The sequence below is a fragment of the Salvelinus fontinalis genome, chromosome 4 (assembly GCF_029448725.1).
Source record: "Salvelinus fontinalis isolate EN_2023a chromosome 4, ASM2944872v1, whole genome shotgun sequence".
Classification (NCBI taxonomy): Eukaryota; Metazoa; Chordata; class Actinopteri; order Salmoniformes; family Salmonidae; genus Salvelinus; species Salvelinus fontinalis.
In genome coordinates, this window is record NC_074668.1 from 11858506 (window position 1) to 11877975 (window position 19470).

Genomic DNA, 19470 nt, shown 5'->3' on the forward strand with positions numbered 1-19470 from the left:
CCCGGTGATGCGTTGTGCAGACCTCACTACCCTCTGGAGAGCCTTACGGTTGTGGGCGGAGCAGATGCCGTACCAGGCGGTGATACAGCCCGACAGGATGCTCTCGATTGTGCATCTGTAAAAGTTTGTGAGTGTTTTAGGTGACAAGCCAAATTTCTTCAGCCTCCTGAGGTTGAAGAGGCGCTGCTGTGCCTTTGTCACCACGCTGTCTGTTTGGGTGGACCATTTCAGTTTGTCCGTGATGTGTACACCGAGGAACTTAAAACTTTCCAGTGTCGTCTGCAAACCTGATGATTGAGTTGGAAGCGTGCAAGGCCATGCAGACATGGGTGAACAGAGAGTACAGGAGACGACTGAGAACGCACGCTTGTGGGGCCCCAGTGTTGAGGATCAGCAGAGTGGGGATGTTGTTTCCTACCTTCACCACATGGGAGCGGTCCGTCAGAAAGTCCAGGACCCAGTTGCACAGGGCGGGTTCGAGACCCAGAGAGAATGTTGTTGTCCAGATTACACCCCGATCAGCATCACCATGACCCTGTCTTGTTTCGACCAATCAGAGATGAGCTCGCTGTCAGCAGGTGTGATCTACATGCTGTGAAAGTCATCACAGTGACAGACCGCACAGCACAGCAAGACAGCAACACACACACACACACACATCAACAAGCTCTAACAGTCTCATGTCAGAATTAGACGTTCGTCCTTGTTTTTCAAACTTCCAATTTTGAAGTTGTTCCAAACATCACATATCTAAGTGTTAAAGGTTAATTTTAGTCATTAACTCCACATCTTTAAGGTTAGGGTTAAGTTTAGGTATTAACTCAGAAATCTTAAGGTTAGTCATTGCTCCACATGGTTAAGGTAAGGGTTTGGGAAAGGCTTCGAACAAAAATCTCAAAAGTTTTCTATCGCTGGATTCGAACATGCAACCTTTTTGCACCAGAGGCAGACACAAATGCCCATCTGCCATCCCTGTCCACAAAGCCCTAATAAAACCGAAACCTACTTGAAGGCAACACCGCTCACTGTTGCCCCTAGTGAACGGTTCCCACGTCTCCTGACGTCCTCAGACATGGATGAACGTCTAATCCTGACTTGTATCACGGGTGACCTGGCTGGATGATATATGTATCCAGCCTGCTAATTGTCTCCATGGTTCAGCAGGGCCAGCGGGATGTTGGGGGAAGGCGGCGTTACAGTACAACTGCATTCACCATGTGGACACACACACACACACACACACACACACACACACACACACACACACACACACACACACACACACACACACACACACACACACACACACACACACACACACACACACACACACACACACACACACACACACAGGCTTTTAAAATGCTTCTCCATCTGTTTATGTAAATGAACTCTGACCTTAGTTGACCTCTGGGTGTGTAGTTTGACAGTTAACCACTTAATGTGTGTACTTTGAGTGTGTGTCTGTATGTGTGGTGAGCTATTGTTTCTCTATGAGTACAGTTGAACAGCAGGTCAGAAACAGCAAGAGAGAGAGAGAGAGAGAGAGAGGGAGGGAGCGAGCGAGAGAGAGAGAGACAGAGTAGGGGGGAAAGAGAGAGAGGGAGAGAGAGAGAGGGAGAGAGAGAGGGAGAGACAGAGAGAGAGAGAGGGAGAGAGAGAGACGGAGTAGGGGGGAGAGAGAGGGAGAGAGAGAGAGGGCGAGAGAGGGAGGGAGAGAGATGGAGAGAGAAAGATTTGAAATGTCTCCATTGTGAGTGTAATGTTTACTGTTCATTTCTTATTGTTTATTTCACTTTTGTTCATCTATTTGACTTGCTTTGGCAATGTAAACATATGTTTCCCATGCCAATAAAGCCCATTGCGTTGAATTGAGAGAGAGAACAAACAAGAAAAATAGAACGAGATAAAGAGAGTGAGCCGTATGCTACTTTCAAATCCAGATCAATTGTTCTTTGTGAGGAATTAGTGTGTGATTGCGATGATGGTCTATTTCCATTGGCTATCTCATGATGAGCTGGGTCAAAGGTTATTCAGAGCAGTGATCAGTCGATATGACCATGAGTACTGGATGAATGGACTATTGATCCCCTCTCTCCTGACCATTCTGTACTGAACACTGGCTTATTTGACCTTACATAGATCTCTGTTTACCAGTATCTATTCTAGATAAGACTATATACAGTACCAGTCAAATGTTTGGACACACCTACTCATTCAAGGGTTTTTCTTTATTTTTACTATTTTCTACATTTTAGAATAATAGTGAAGACATCAAAACGATGAAATAACACAAATGGAATCATGTAGTAACCAAAAAAGTGTTAAACAAATCAAAATATATTTTATATTTGAGATTCTTCAAAGTCGCTACCCTTTTACATAGATGACAGCTTTGCACGCTCTTGGCATTTTCTCAACCAGCTTCATGAGGTAGTCACCTGGAATGCATTTCGATTAACAGGTGTGCATTGTTAAAAGTTCATTTGTGGAATTTCTTTACGTCTTAATACACTGCTCCAAAAAATAAAGGGAACACTTAAACAACACAATGTAACTCCACGTCAATCACACTTCTGTGAAATCAAACTGTCCACTTAGGAAGCAACACTGATTGACAATAAATTTCACATGCTGTTGTGTAAATGGAATAGACAACAGGTGGAAATTATAGGCAATTAGCAAGACACCCCCAATAAAGGAGTGGTTCTGCAGGTGGTGACCACAGACCACTTCTCAGTTCCTATGCTTCCTGGCTGATGTTTTGGTCATTTTTGAATGCGGAGTCTACAACCCACACAAGTGGCTCAGGTAGTGCAGCTCATCCAGGATGGCACATCAATGCGAGCTGTGGCAAGAAGGTTTGCTGTGTCTGTCAGCATAGTGTCCAGAGCATGGAGGCGCTACCAGGAGACAGGCCAGTACATCAGGCGACGTGGAGGAGGCCGTAGGAGGGCAACAACCCAGCAGCAGGACCACTACCTCCGCCTTTGTGCAAGAAGGAGCAGAAGGAGCACTGCCAGAGCCCTGCAAAATTACCTCCAGCAGGCCACAAATGTGCATGTGTCTGCTCAAACGGTCAGAAACAGACTCCATGAGGGTGGTATGAGGACCCGACGTCCACAGGTGGGGGTTGTGCTTACAGCCCAACACCGTGCCAGACGTTTGGCATTCGCCAGAGAACCAAGAGTGTGCAAACACTTTTTTGGTTACTACATGATTCCATATGTGTTATGTCATAGTTTTGATGTCTTCACTATTATTCTACAATGTAGAAAATATAAAAGAAACAAGAAAAACTCTTGAATGAGTAGGTGTGTCCAAACTTTTGTCTGGTACTGTACGTATCTATGATGAATATGCCATATAACTATCTTAACCCTAACCCTATCCTTAACCTTAACCTAAACCTCACAGTAACTCCTAACCCCTAAACCTAAAGCTAATTCTAACCATAATTCTAACCCTAAATCTAACCCCGACGCTAAAATAGCTTTTTTACAAGAGAGGACCGGCAAAATGTTCTCACTTCTCAGATTTTTGGAGGGATAATTATTCTTATGAGGACTTCTGATACTCACAAATATAGTAAAACACGCACGCACGCACACACACACACACACACACACACACTTCCTCATCACCTTAAACTGTCTCAGTGACAAACCCCATGGTTATAATGTAATCACCTGAACTTACATCATGTCAGAAGAACTTGCGAATTATATTTACATTCAAAGTGCCCGAGCAGAGAACGAGATAGGTTGTGTGATGTGATGACACTGTAGGACAATGCTGCCCTCTGATGTCCAAGTCACAAATAGCACCTAGTGCTGACTGTACCAACCATAAACATACAGTACACTCAGTATGTATTTGGACAGCGAAGCTAAAATGTTTAATTTGGCTCTATACTCTAGCATTTTAGATTTGAGACCACATTTTTCATATGAAGCGTCAGTAGAGAATGTCAACTTTAATTTGAGGGTATTTTCATACATATCTGTTGTACCGTTTAGAAATTAAAGCCATTTATGTATCTAGTCCCCCCATTTAAAGGTGTCCTAAGTATTTGTAGAATTTTACGTCTATGTGTTATAAAGAAGTCAAAAGTTTAGTATTTGGTCCCATATTCCTAAGCATGCAATGATTACATCAGGCTTGTGACTCTACAAACTTGTTGGGTGCATTTGCTGTTTGTTTTGGTTGCGTTTCAGATTATTTTGTGCCCAATAGAAATGAATGGTAAATAATGTATTGTGTCATTTTGGAGTCAATTTGATTGTAAATACCAATAGAATATGTTTCTGAACATTTCTAGATTAATGTGAATGAATTGTAAATAATGATGAGTGAGAAAGTAACAGAGACATAAATATCATACCCCCTCAAAATGCTAACCTCCCCTGTTAATGTAATGGTGAGAGGTTAGCATGTCTTGGGGGCATGATATAAAATGCTAACCTCCCCTGGTATTGTAATGGTGAGAGGTTAGCATGTCTTGGGGGCATGATATAAAATGCTAACCTCCCCTGTTATTGTAATGGTGAGAGGTTAGCATGTCTTGGGGGCATGATATAAAATGCTAACCTCCCCTGTTATTGTAATGGTGAGAGGTTAGCATGTCTTGGGGGCATGCTATAAAATGCTAACCTCCCCTGTTATTGTAATGGTGAGAGGTTAGCATGTCTTGGGAGCATGCTATAAAATGCTAACCTCCCCTGTTATTGTAATGGTGAGAGGTTAGCATGTCTTGGGAGCATGCTATAAAATGCTAACCTCCCCTGTTATTGTAATGGTGAGAGGTTAGCATGTCTTGGGGGCATGATATTTGTGCCTCTTTAACTTTTGATCTCAAATCCAGAATGCTGGCGTACAGAGCCAAATGAAACATTGTAGCTTACTGTCCAAATAAATATGAAGGGGAGTGTAGCTATATATCATAATGTTATTGGTCCCAGAATAGAGTCTTCCTCTGGGTCACATTTATCCATTTGAATCCAGTGACAGTAAGAGCAAGCCATTCCTTCTCCTTCAGACATCACATTAAATATAATAGGTTGTGACATTTCAAATCAAAGAGTTGTCAGAGGGTTTTCACTCATATTCACCTAGGTCCTAAAGTGAGTTACAGTCTTCGTCTGTGTATCTCCAGGTAAGAATCGACTAGATGAGGCCGGTCAGAGCTCCCTGTGATGTGACATTGTCATGATGTGATTGATATCCCAGGCAGGGCAGTCTTGGGGGAGTATAGTTGGAGGGCTGGAGTTCCACAGTCTGCTGTCCCAGATGTCCATGTGTGGCCGCCGGCCTCTCCAACGAACTATGACCTCTCCAGATGGTGACCTCATGATCCCCCAGCAACCCAGCCCCAAAGACAGAACTCTGATTTAGTTGGATTGATGTGATTATGGTAATCTTGTGAGTTTGATCCTACATTGATGTAGTGCTAGACAATGTTAATTGACTAATTGATTAAGAGTAGCCTAAATACCACACGTCAGACTGTGTATGTGTGTACGGGTGAGCATGGATCTTGTGCGTGCTTGTTCTATACAGTGTGTGTGACTGTGTGTGTATGTTTATTAGAGATTCACACAAGGACAATCTCTTCAGAAATCCTTCCATTACTTCCCTCTCTTCTGTCTCCTCCTCCTCCTCTTCCTCTTCTGCTGATAGCTGAAGGGGGGGGGGGGGGGGGTGATAGTAATAACAGCTCTTCCGAGCGAGGGACCTTTCCAGAATCGGAAAGGCCATCATCCTCACCTTCCTTCAACCCACTCTGAGTACTCCATCACAGGGAGAACAACACCAGCGCAGACAGAGGTTATTATAAACTTATTAACAGCATCTCATAAACCCTTGAACATGGTCAAACCCATCCAACAGTGATGACATACTGGGACTCAGTTGGGTGGCCATAAAAAAGGGATTATGACACGCTGCTGTTCCTCCCACATCAAATTAATGAATCCATTCCAAACATTAACCTTGCCTGCTACACATTTGTGAATATTTAATTATCCCCCTGCCTCCTTGCCTGTCTGCCCCCACCCCACATGTTGTTTGACTAATGACTGGGCTCGCCTCATCAAGCTCATGACAATGTAAACAGATGGGAGGTGGGGCTGGGCTCCGTGCCAGGCCTCCAGACACCAACGGGCTGAATAAACACTGACATATGCTGCAGCTATTCACACAGCTCAGAGGGCCTCCACGTAAACACTCTCAGGGAATATGGGTAACATCAAATTTAGTGTGAAGTTACCTGATAGTTGAAATTGTTTCCCCTTCAGCGATTTCATGGACATTTAGGCTGCGTTTACACAGGCAGACCAATTCTGATATTTTTTCTCACTAATTAATCATTTGACCAATCAGATAAAAAAATAATGATCTGATGTGATTGGTCAAAAGACCAATTAGTGGAAGAAATATCAGAATTGGGCTACCTGTGTAAACGCAGCCTTGGGGTGTGTGTGTGTGTATGTGTGACAGAGCGAGAGAGTAGCTGTTATTTAAACAAACTGTCCTATGACATGAACTGCCTTGGTTTCAGCAGATGACTCTCCAGATAAATGATGCAACATTAAACATTCCACTCTGTTCAGGCTCTGCCTGGACAAGGCTATACATACGACACTGGTTTTTGTTCATGCTACATTTTAATAGTAAAGCGCTTTGAGTATGAGCACATTGAGGGCTCAGACAGACAAGACAAGAGAGACAGACAGGTGTGGGCTCACAGTGACATCATCAGCCACCTGGGAGAGTTCCAAATAAATCGGGCAAACGGCAACTCTAACATGACATTATATAATAATTATGAAACTATTGTAAAATATATACACAGACATAAAACTTGCCTATATGCATTCACACCACACGCACACAAACCAGGTTCATCCAATCAGAATCACTCTCTCCAGACGTTGCTCTTGGCTCCTCCAATCAGAAATCAGACATACAGTATGCTCGCTCAACTGACATAATAACATTCCTTCCCTGATCAAGCAGTTGTTTCTCTTCATCACAAATACTGTACATGGAGGGTGTTTCAGACACTTCTGTCTCTTCGATCACAAAACTAGAATGTGATTCTATTTGCTGTAGCTCATCCACTATCTACACGTCCCTCTTAGTAATAAAAAGCTTCCATAAAAGAAGATTATTTCATTGTTATAAATAACCTTTCTCTACTGTGCTGTTGGACCTTCCTGTTCTCCACCTATCCTGTGCATCTGTCTCTCCTCATCATGTACGATGTCATAGATAACTTAAAAATATGCCAGTGACTTTCTACTCGTGGCTTGTTGTGAATATAGTACTTGGTACTTGGCAGTCACTGTCTGTACATTGATATACAGTGTATATCAATGTACAGAGAGTGACAGACAGTATATATATATACACAATAGCTATCTGTGATACATACATTTGAAGTCGGAAGTTTACATACACCTTAGCCAAATACATTTAAACTCACTTTATTTTAAGAATGTGAAATGTCAGAATATTAGTAGAGAGAATGATTTATTTCAGCTTTTATTTCTTTCATCACATTCCCAGTGGGTCAGAAGTTTACATACACTTAATTAGTATTTGGTAGCATTGCCTTTAAATTGTTTAACTTGGGTCAAACGTTTCGGGTAGCCTTCCACAAGCTTCCCACAATAAGTTGACAGAGCTGGTGTAACTGAGTCAGGTTTGTGGGCCTCCTTGCTCGCACACGCTTTTTCAGTTCTTCCCACAAATGTTCTATAGGATTGAGGTCAGGGCTTTGTGATGGCCACTCCAATACCTTCACTTTGTTGTCCTTAAGCCATTTTGCCACAACTTTGGAAGTATGCTTGGGTCATTGTCCATTTGGAAGACCCATTTGCGACCAAGCTTTAACTTCCTGACTGATGTTTCGAGATGTTTCATTCAAGATTTCCACATAATTGTCCTACCTCATGATACCATCTATTTTGTGAAGTGCACCAGTCCCTCCTGCAGCAAAGCACCCCCACAACATGATGCTTCACGGTTGGGATGGTATTCTTCGGCTTGCAACCCTCCCCTTTTTCCTCGAAGCATAATGATGGTCATTATGGCCAAACAGTTCTATTTTTGTTTCATCAGACCAGAGGACATTTCTCCAAAAAGTACGATCTTTGCCCCATTTGCAGTTGCAAACCTTAGTCTGGCTTTTTTTATGGCGGTTTTGAAGCAGTGGCTTCTTCCTTGCTGAGCGGCCTTTCAGGTTATGTCGATATAGGACTCGTTTTGCTGTGGATATAGATACTTTTGTACCCGTTTCCTCCAGCATTTTCACAAGGTCCTTTGCTGTTGTTCTGGGATTGATTTGCACTTTTCGCACCAAAGTACATTCATCTCTAGGAGACAGAACGCGTCTCCTTCCTGAGTGGTATGACGGCTGCGTGGTCCCATGGTGTTTATACTTGCGTACTATTGTTGGTGCAGATGAACCTTCAGGCGTTTGGAAATTGCTCCCAAGGATGAACTAGACTTGTGGAGGTCTACAATTTTTTTTCTGAGGTCTTGGCTGATTTCTTTTGATTTACCCATGATGTCAAGCATAGAGGCACTGAGTTGGAAGGTAGGCCTTGAAATACATCCACAGGTACACCTTCAATTGACTCATTACATTATGTCAATTGGCCTATCAGAAGCTTCTAAAGCCATGACATTATTTTCAGAAATTTCCAAGTTGTTCAAAGGCACAGTCAACTTAGTGTATGTAAACTTCTGACCCACTGGAATTGTGATGCAGTGAATAATAAGTTAAATAATCTGTCTGTAAACAATTGTTGGAAAAATTACTTGTGTCATACACAAACTTGCCAAACTATAGTTTGTTAACAAGAAATTTGTGGACTGGTTGAAAAACGAGTTTTAATGACTACAACCTAAGTGTATGTAAACTTCTGACTTCAAATGTATGACTATTGGGTACACACAGAGGTTTCATAAGACACAATCAACAGCATAGGAGATTAGATTTCACTACTAACCAGGATGTGAATGACGTCTGCATATACCACAAGCACCCATGCATTCATTGCAAGCGCATAATCAAACAAACAGACACACACACACACACAGGCATTAGCTGTTTTTCTAAACAGCTCAATATGAGTTATCCTATAGCATTAAGCAGTACAGTTGATGTTATATGAGAAAACCAGCTGTCTTGTGGTTCTAGTTTTACTGTACAGTTCTCTAGTGTTCTGATCAGATTCACCTGTGTTCTTTTCTTCTGAAGTCCCATTGTTCTCTTGTTCTGCTGTTGGACACAGTGTTCTAGTATTGTGGTGTTCTGTTGATGCGGTTCCTTAGGTGGTGAGTTTTGGTTGCTCTAGTAGCGTTTCTGTTCGGTATCTTATCATGTGCAGCAGGTGACGGTGGGCATCTTCTTGTTGGGATTTCTATAGAGGTTAGTCACAGACCCCTGGTCCTCAGCCCCATGAACCTGTTTGGTCACCTCTCTGAGAGAGCGAGAGAGAGCGAGAGAGAGCGAGTGAGTGAGAGGCACACTTCCACTGTATGGGCATTAGTGTGAATATGATGGACGTTAAATAACATTATTGCACACTAGAGGGCAGCAAAGCTTTACATGTTGTTCCACATGTTGGTATTGTAAGAACAGTTTAGGAAAATATCTTTATCGAAACGTATCCAAAGCAGACAGATCAGAGAGTACTCCATGGACAGGTAAATATCACTAAGCAGAGAGAGACAACAGATGACTAGGAGCTGGTATATCTTACCTGGCCAGATGCAGCACGGCCTCTATGACATTGGAGCCGTCTTTGGCACTGGTCTCACAGAAGAGGGCGTTATAAGTCTGATAGGAAACAACAACACAACTCTCAATCAGGTCATGGCTAGAAGGGATCTAGCTTTTGTCAGAATTGACTTTTCGTAGCAGGTTTAGGAGAACTTATGCAGCAGATTAGGATAATTAATGTGGCAGGTTAGGATAATTAGGTTAAGGTTAGGAAAAGGGTTAGGGTTGGCTAAAACGCTAAATTATATAATAATAAATCAACTTTTGACATAAATTTGACAAGAGCTGGATCCCTTCTAGACATGACCTCTCAATCAGGCCGAAGTTTGTATTTATATTTGTATTTATTAAGGATCCCCATTAGTTCCTGCCAAAGCAGCAGCTACTCTTCCTGGGGTCCAGCAACATTAAGTGTGTGCCCTCAGGCCACTACTCTACTACCACATACCTACAATACAAAATCCATGTGTACGTGTGTGTCTGTGCCTGTGTGTGTCTCTTCACAGTTCCTGCTGTTCCATAAGGTGTATTTTTATCTGTTTTAAAAAAATCTGATTCTACTGCTTGCATCAGTTACCTGTAGTCATGGCTCTATGTAGTACTCTGTGCCTCCCATAGTCTGTTGTGGACTTGGGGACTGTGAAGAGACCTCTGGTGGCATGTCTTGTGGGGTATGCATGGGTGTCTGAGTTGTGTGCTAGTAGTTCAATACATAATAAAGTTTGATACATAATAAGCGGACCGAGGAGTATGCCAGACCATGTGACCTGATTAGGCAAAATTCTGGGTCCCAGTTCTAGACTATATTGTAGGGCAGTGGACTCCAACCCCTAGTTACATTTACATTTTGGTCATTTAGCAGATGATTTTACCCAGAGTGACTAACAGTTTACCCAGAGTGACTTCTAGTTGTACCCTAGAACTGTGTTTTCCAACACCAGTCCTCGGGTACAGCACTCATTTTTGTTGGAGGCCCAAGTTGAATCAGGTGTGTTTGTCCAGGGCTACAATACAAATGTGTACCGTTGGAGGTACTGTTGGAGGTACTGTACTGTTGGAGGTACTGTTGGAGGTACTGCTGGGGGTACTGCTGGGGGTACTGTTGGAGGTACTGTTAGGGGTACTGTTGGGGGTACTGTTGGGTGTACTGTTGGAGGTACTGTTAGGGGTACTGTTGGGGGTACTGTTGGAGGTACTGTTGGAGGTACTGTTGGAGGTACTGTACTGTTGGAGGTACTGTTGGAGGTACTGTTAGGGGTACTGTTGGGGGTACTGTTGGAGGTACTGTTGGAGGTACTGTTGGAGGTACTGTACTGTTGGAGGTACTGTTGGGGGTACTGTTAGGGGTACTGTTGGGGGTACTGTTGGGTGTACTGTTGGAGGTACTGTTAGGGGTACTGTTGGGTGTACTGTTGGGGGTACTGCTGGGGGTACTGTTGGAGGTACTGTTAGGGGTACTGTTGGGGGTACTGTTGGAGGTACTGTTGGAGGTACTGTTGGAGGTACTGTACTGTTGGAGGTACTGTTGGGGGTACTGTTGGGGGTACTGTTGGAGGTACTGTTAGGGGTACTGTTGGGGGTACTGTTGGAGGTACTGTACTGTTGGAGGTACTGTTGGGGGTACTGTTGGAGGTACTGTTGGGGGTACTGTTGGGGGTACTGTTGGAGGTACTGTTGGAGGTACTGTTGGGGGTACTGTTGGGGGTACTGTTGGGGGTACTGTTGGAGGTACTGTTGGAGGTACCGTTGGAGGTACCGTTGGGGGTACCGTTGGAGATACTGTTGGGGGTACCGTTGGGGGTACTGTTGGAGGTACTGTTGGGGGTACCGTTTGTGTTACTTGAGGACTGGAGTGGGGAAACAGATCTAGGGTACAAGTACAAGCATCTATAAATCGCTCTGGATAAAATGATCTTCCAAATGACCAAAATGTAACTAGGGTTTGGAGTTTCCTTGCCACGGGTAACACAACTTGGCCCTTATGTTAAGTAAAAGTGCTAAGATGTTGAGGTTGAGCGGTCTCACCATGGCCAGTTTCTCTCCGTAGCTGGTGGAGACACAGGTGATCCCGTCCTGCAGAGCCTGCTCTCTCAGGTCACTCTTATTCCCCACCAGCATGATGGGGATGTCGTCCTGGGACACGTCCTGAACAGATATGGACAGCAGGTTACAACAACAGTCCCAAATGGCACACCATTCCCTTTATAGTGCACTTTGTTTTGGTCAAGGTATTTTCCCCCCCCAGTATTTATAGTGTACTGTTTTTGACTAGGGCCCATACGTGTTTTTCCAAGTAGCGTATATTCATGTAAGATCAATGTGGCTCGTGAGGCTGGAAAAATGCATAATTATGCAAAGTTGCGATATCAGTGTAGCTCGCGTGGCTACATACAGTGAGTATACCTCACATTAGAAACACCTTCCTAATATTGTGTTGCACATATTGTGTATAATGCACAATATAGGGAATAGTGTGCCATTTTAGATGCATATATTGTCATCACAGACAACACAACTCTACACCGCAAACATGCAACACAGCAACTGCACACATAGCGTTATCAACTGAAATACAGTCAAATGATTCAAGAGCTACAACAATGAAAGTGGATCAAACATCAATCTCTTGACACCATTAACAATCAATCCAACACACGTGTGTACGTACAGTACCAGTCAAAGGTTTGGACACACCTACTTATTCAAGGGGTTTTCTTGATTTTTTACTATTTTCTACATTGTAGAATAATAGTGAAGACATCAACACTATGAAATAACACATATGGAATCATGTAGTAACAAAAAAAGTGTTAAACAAATCAAAATATATTTTATATATGAGATTCTTCAAAGTAGCCAGTCTTTGCCTTGATTACAGCTTTGCACACTCTTGGCATTCTCTCAACCAGCTTCATGAGGTAGTCACCTGGAATGCATTTCAATTAACAGGTGTGCCTTGTAAAAAGTCAATTTGTGGAATTTCTTTCCTTCTTAATGCGTTTGAGCCAATAAGTTGTGTTGTGAGAAAGTAGGGGTGATATACAGAAGATAGCCCTATTTGGTAAAAGACAAAGTCCATATTATGGTAAGAACAGTTCAAATAAGCAAAGAGAAACGACAGTACATCATTACTTAAAGACATGATGGTCAGTCAATGCGGGACATTTCAAGAACTTTGAAAGTTTCTTCAAGTTCAGTCGCAAAAACCATCAAGCGCTATGTTGAAACTGGCTCTCATGAGGATCACCACAGGAAAGTAAGACCCAGAGTTATCTCTGCTGCAGAGGATGAGTTCAGTAGAGGTAACTGCACCTCAGATTGCAGCCCAAATAAATGCTTCACAGTGTTCAAGTAACAGACATACCTCAGCATCAACTGTTCAGAGGAGACTGTGTGAATCAGGCCTTCATGGTCAAATTGCTGCAAAGAAACCACTACTAAAGGACACATTGCTCGTGTTTCTTGGGCCAAGAAACACGAGCAATGGACATTAGACCAGTGGAAATCTGTCCTTTGGTCTGATGAGTTCAAATTTGAGATTTTTGGTTCCAACCGCCGTGTCTTTGTGAGACGCAGTGTAGGAGAACAGATGATCTCCGCATGTGTGGTTCCCACCGTGAAGCATGCAGGAGGAGGTGTGATGGTGCTTTGCTGGTGACACTGTCTGTGATTTATTTAGAATTCAAGGCACACCTAACCAGGATGGCTACCACTGCATTCTGCAGCGATACGCCATCCCATCTGGTTTGCGCTTAATGACCCAGCACACCCCCAGGCTGTGTAAGGGCTATTTGACCAAGAAGGAGAGTGATGGAGTGCTGCATCAGATGACCTGGCCTCCACAATCCCCCGATCTCAACCCAATTGAGATGGTTTGGGATGAGTTGGACCACAGAAAGAAGGCAATGCAGCCAACAAGTGCTCAGCATATGTGGGAACTCCTTCAAGACTGTTGGAAAAGCATTCCAGGTGTAGCTGGTTGAGAGAATTCCAAGAGTGTGCAAAGCTATCATCTAGGCAAAGGGTGGCTACTTTGAAGAATCTAAAATATAACATATTTTGATTTGTTTAACACTTTTACTACATGATTCCATATGTGTTATTTCATAGTTTTGATGTCTTTACTATTATTCTACAATGTAGAAAACAGTAAAAATAAAGAAAAACTCTTGAATGAGTACTGTAGGTGTGTCCAAACTTTTGACTGGTACTGTATGTGTATTTAAATGCACACTACTCAGTCACTCAAGCAATGCAACACAAATTCACAGGCAGTACCGTACGTAGCATACATCTATCATAGCAAAGTGAAAGTCATCAAGAATCAAACACACACATGCAACACATAGCACTTACATGTAGACTGCACATAAAATAGAGTGAAAAACAGAGTGAGAACACAATTTTCCGACACTGGGGTCAAATACTGCACTTGTCACCCATCAAATGACACTCGACAACATATGCATAGGGACTTCAGCAGGCTTCATCTATTGCATATTGTTGTGATGACAAAACCTCAAATACTTATACATCAAAGCCCCAACCATTCCAAAGTCACCACATTAAATGTATTGAATGTTTTGTGTTATCTAGTGTTATGGAAGATACTGATTGTATACACTACAAGATGGCTGCCGTGGCGTCACCCAACTGGCGCTACACATTGGTGGTGGATGACGTTTCAACCTTACTATGTGAAGAGCTTTGAGCACCTGGGAAAGCCTCATATAAATCCATTGAGTTATTATTTAAATCCAATCACGTCATTATATAAATCCAATCAATTATTATACAAATCCAATCAATTATTATATAAATCCAATCAGTTATTATATACATCCAATCAATTATTATATACATCCAATCAGTTATTATTTAAATCCAATCAGTTATTATATAAATCCAATCACGTCATTATATAAATCCAATCACGTCATTATATAAATCCAATCAATTATTATATAAATCCAATCAATTATTATACAAATCCAATCAGTTATTATATACATCCAATCAGTTATTATATACATCCAATCACGTCATTATATAAATCCAATCAATTATTATATAAATGCAACCAGTTATTATAAAATCCAATCAGTTATTATATACATCCAATCACGTCATTATATAAATCCAATCAATTATTATACAAATCCAATCAGTTATTATAAAATCCAATCAGTTATTATATACATCCAATCACGTCATTATATAAATCCAATCAATTATTATACAAATCCAATCAATTATTATACAAATCCAATCAATTATTATATAAATCCAATCAATTATTATATAAATCCAATCAATTATTATATAAATCCAATCAGTTATTATATAAATCCAATCAATTATTATATACATCCAATCAATTATTATATAAATCCAATCAGTTATTAAATAAATCCAATCAGTTATTATATAAATCCAATCAGTTATTATATACATCCAATCAGTTATTATATAAATCCAATCAGTTATTATATAAATCCAATCAGTTATTTAATACAGTCAATCAGTTATTATATAACTCCAATCAGTTATTATATACATTCAATCAGTTATTATATAACTCCAATCAGTTATTATATACATCCAATCAGTTATTATATAACTCCAATCAGTTATTATATACATCCAATCAGTTATTATATACATCTAATCAGTTATTATATACATCTAATCAGTTATTATATTAATCCAATCAGTTATTATATAAATCCAATCAGTTATTATATAACTCCAATCGGTTATTATTTACATCCAATCAGTTATTATATAAATCAATCAAATATTACTACCTCGATCATGTCCACCCACTCTCGGACGTTGAGGAAGCTCTTTTCACAGGTGACATCATACAGCAGGAGGACGCCATCGGCTCGTCTGAAGTAGGACTTAGCAATGCTACGGAACCTGGGACACACACCCAGGGTTAAAGGTCAACACAGGACCACTCCAAACATAGGCTGAAATAGACTAATTGTGGGGATTCGCCATACTGGAAAGAAATGATTGCAATATTCAAAACAAAGATGCAGATAGGAGGTACACAGCAAATGGTCCAGTGTTAAATATCAACACTGAAAGTGTGTCTGTAGAACCTTAGGATCACACTTGATGAAGTCCATAGGACCAGAATTGGATGGATGCAACAACCATGTCCCTAACAAATACAGTTATGGTTGGTAACTACAATTTATATTAGAATTTAGAATTGACACTAAGCAGTGTGTTAAATTAACACTATTGCAGTGTATTTATGGGCCCACAGACTCCACAGTGTTGATTTAACACGCTGTGTTGTTCTTTTTAACACACACACCTCTCCTGGCCTGCTGTGTCCCATAGCTGGAGTAGGGTAGGCTCTCCATCCACTACCAGAGTCTTCATCTGAAAGTCCACCCCTGAGGACAAACACAAGAGTGTTCAAACACACTATTCCAAAGACCATCCCACTGCTAAACATATCTCCTATAGCTGACCCAGGCAGCTAGCCATGAATACAACCCCACCACTGTGGAATACAGCCGGGTCAGTGTTGACTATGTACGCAGGTGAGAGCTAACACACCCACCCAGGGTGGCGCTGGTATTTCCTCGAAACTCGTTCTTGCAGAGGCGGAGCAGGAAGCTGGACTTGCCCACCGCCGCGTCACCTGCCAACACCACCCGGTAGGCCTTCTCTGATGTCATATATCCCAGGTCAGCTGACTCCTTCTCCTTTGCCTGTACGCACACAAACAGAGACAGAGACAGAGAGCGAGAGAAAGAGAGAGAGAGGATTAAAGGCACACCTTGACTCAGTCATGCATAGTCAACATAGTCAGCAGTTTCTCCTGAACTAAGTCAAACATTTACACTCAAGTGTTTTCTACCACGTCTCCCTGTTAATCTCCATACTAGTGTTTTCTACCATGTCTCCCTGTTAATCTCCATACTAGTGTTTTCTACCATAAAGGGTCTGTTTGGGTGTCATCAAAGGTACCAAAAGTTTGAGCTCTCCTTTCCTTTCCTCTCTTCTCCTTCCCCCCCTTTTCTCCTCTCCTCTCCTTTCCTCTCTTCTCCTCCCCCCCTTTTCTCCTCTCCTTTTCTTTCCTCTCTTCTCCTCTCCCCCCCCTTTTCTTTTCTCTCTTCTCCTCTCCCCCCTTTTCTTTCCTCTCTTCTCCTCTCCCCCCTTTTCTCCTCTCCTTTTCTTTCCTCCCTTCTCCTCTCCCCCTTTTCTTTCCTCACTTCTCCTCCCCCCCTTTTCTTTCCTCTCTTCTCCTCTCCCCCCTTTTCTCCTCTCCTTTCCTCTCTTCTCCTCCCCCCCTTTTCTCCTCTCCTTTGCTTTCCTCTACTCTCCTCCCTCTCTCCCCACATGCCTTCCCTCTGTCCTGTACCTCATTGGTGATGGCGGACAGGGCTTTGCGTGTGGATGCTCCCGAGCTGTTCCGGCTGACTGGTTCCAAGGGTTTCCAGTCCAGGACCGAACCGTTGTCTGATCCGAACACCATCTTGTTCCGCACCTCTGCAATCTGACACATCAACACTAGAGCATTAACGTCAGTACACAATGACAGGTATCACTCACAATATGTGTGCTTAGTATAAGTAGATGAATTGTGTATAATGTCTGTGTGTGTGTATGGCTTACGTCGTTGTCAGAGTTGTCTTCCGCCAGGCCATCTGTGATCCTGGCCACCCTCTGTCCCTCCTCCTCCTCCTCCTCCTCCTCCTCCTCCTCGTGCCCTTTGACCTCCTGCTCAGAGTCATATCCGTAGTTGGAACCGCGCAGCGTGGACATGCCGCTGTCTAGGCAGCTCTCGGGCAGGCTGTCCACCTCGTAGCTACGTCTGCGCTGCATGCCCGGGTCGCACAGAGCCAGAGCTAGCGTGTCCAGACCGGGCCTCCGACACCCTAGGGAGCCCCTACCACCACCCCCAAACAGGCCTCCCAGTGGGTCCTCGTCCTCATCAACATCCTCCACACCCGCCTGGTAGAATCTGGGGCAGGACGGACACAACATCCACACAGTCTGATAGAAACTTAAACCTTTCATTTCTACTGCTAAGCTAGCTCCAACAACCATGCTATAACATGTTTTACATTTTATTTAACTAGGCAAGTCAGTTAAGAACAAATGCTTATTCACAATGACGGCCTACCCCGGCCAAACCCTAACCCGGACGACGCTGGGCCAATTGTGCGCCGCCCTATGGGACTCCCAATCACGTCCGGTTGTGATACAGCCTGGAATGGAACCAGGGTCTGTAGTGACACCTCTAGCACTGAGATGCAATGACTCAGACCTCTGTGCCACTCGGGAGCCCAAACATTGACTGCGCAGGTCTGTCCTCCATGGACGGCTATGAGCACACTCTACAATGCAAACAGGCATGTGTTCAGAGCAAATCTTCCACCTGAGAATAACTTGGCATATACTTGAGTTTGAGCATACACACATTTGTATTTGGTATTTTATTAGGATCCCCATTAGCTGTTGCAAAAGCAGCAGCTACTCTTCCTGGGTTCCACACAAAACATGAGACATAATACAGAATGACATAATACTGAACATCATTATACAAGAACAGCTCAAGGACAGAACTACATACATTTTTAGAAAGGCACACGTAGCCTACATATCAATGCAGACACAGAAACTATCCAGGTCAAATAGGGGAGAGGCGTTGTGCCGCGAGGTGTTTCTTTATCTGTTTTTTGAAACCAGGTTTGCTGTTTATTTGAGCAATATGAGATGGAACAGATCTTTCTTGAATTTGTTCGGGATTTGGGGACTGTGAAAAGACCCCTGGTGGCATGTCTGGTGGGATAAGTGTGTGTGTCAAAGCTGTGTGTAAGTTGACTATGCAAACAATTTGGGATTTTCAACACATTAATGTTTCTTATAAAAAGAAGAAGTGATGCAGTCGGTCTCTCCTCAACTCTTAGCCAAGAGACTGGCATGCATAGTATTTATATCAGGCCTATGACTACAATGAAGAACAAGACGTGCCGCTCTGTTCTGGGCCAGCTGCAGCTTAGCCTGGTCTTTCCTTGCAGCACTGGACCACATGACTGGACAATAATCAAGATAAGAAAAAACTAGAGCCTGCAGGACTTGCTTTGTGGAGTGTGGTGTCAACAAAGCAGAGCATCTCTTTATTACAGCCAGACCTCTCCCCATCGTTGCAACCATTGCATCTGTATGTTTTGACCATGACAGTTTACAATCTAAGTTAACGCCAAGTAATTTAGTCCCCTCAACTTGTTCAACAGCCACACCATTCATTACCAGATTCAGCTGAGGTCTAGAACTTAAGGAATGTGGATGTGCAGTGTGTACCTGCACAAACACGCCAGGTTGTTGCTGGTCCTGTCTTACCTGTCCAAGTATGGAGATGAGTAACAGCTGCTCCTGCTTCTCCTGCTAATGATGCTGGCTGGGGAAGCACTGCTATCACGCTGAAACACAACATCACTGTCACAACTGTCTGGTTCACTGTGTGTGCGCGTGTGTGTGTGCGTGTGCGTGTGCGCGTGTGTGTGTGTGTGTGTGTGTGTGTGTGTGTGTTTGTGCATGCGTGCCTGTGTGTGAGTGCGTGTATGCATGTGTGCATGTGTGCATGCGTGTGTGCGTGCATGTGTGCATGCATGTGCGTGCATATACATGTGTGTGTGCGTGCATAT

At 42.8% G+C, this 19470-nt stretch overlaps 1 protein-coding gene across 1 annotated transcript in view; it reads right to left on the minus strand.

The window, feature by feature from the left end:
- Positions 1 to 6652: 6652 nt before the first annotated feature.
- The window catches only part of LOC129853089 (ras and EF-hand domain-containing protein-like), a 29208-nt gene continuing 16390 nt past the window's right edge, over positions 6653 to 19470 (minus strand). The window contains exons 9-17 of the mRNA XM_055918785.1: positions 19166 to 19245; positions 17435 to 17783; positions 17181 to 17315; positions 16377 to 16527; positions 16125 to 16206; positions 15601 to 15715; positions 11819 to 11938; positions 9774 to 9850; positions 6653 to 9491 (exon numbers count right to left, since the gene is read on the minus strand). Coding sequence (XP_055774760.1) covers positions 9389 to 9491; positions 9774 to 9850; positions 11819 to 11938; positions 15601 to 15715; positions 16125 to 16206; positions 16377 to 16527; positions 17181 to 17315; positions 17435 to 17783; positions 19166 to 19245 — 1212 coding nt within the window. The 3' untranslated portion in view covers positions 6653 to 9388. The remainder of the gene's footprint in view (positions 9492 to 9773; positions 9851 to 11818; positions 11939 to 15600; positions 15716 to 16124; positions 16207 to 16376; positions 16528 to 17180; positions 17316 to 17434; positions 17784 to 19165; positions 19246 to 19470) is intronic.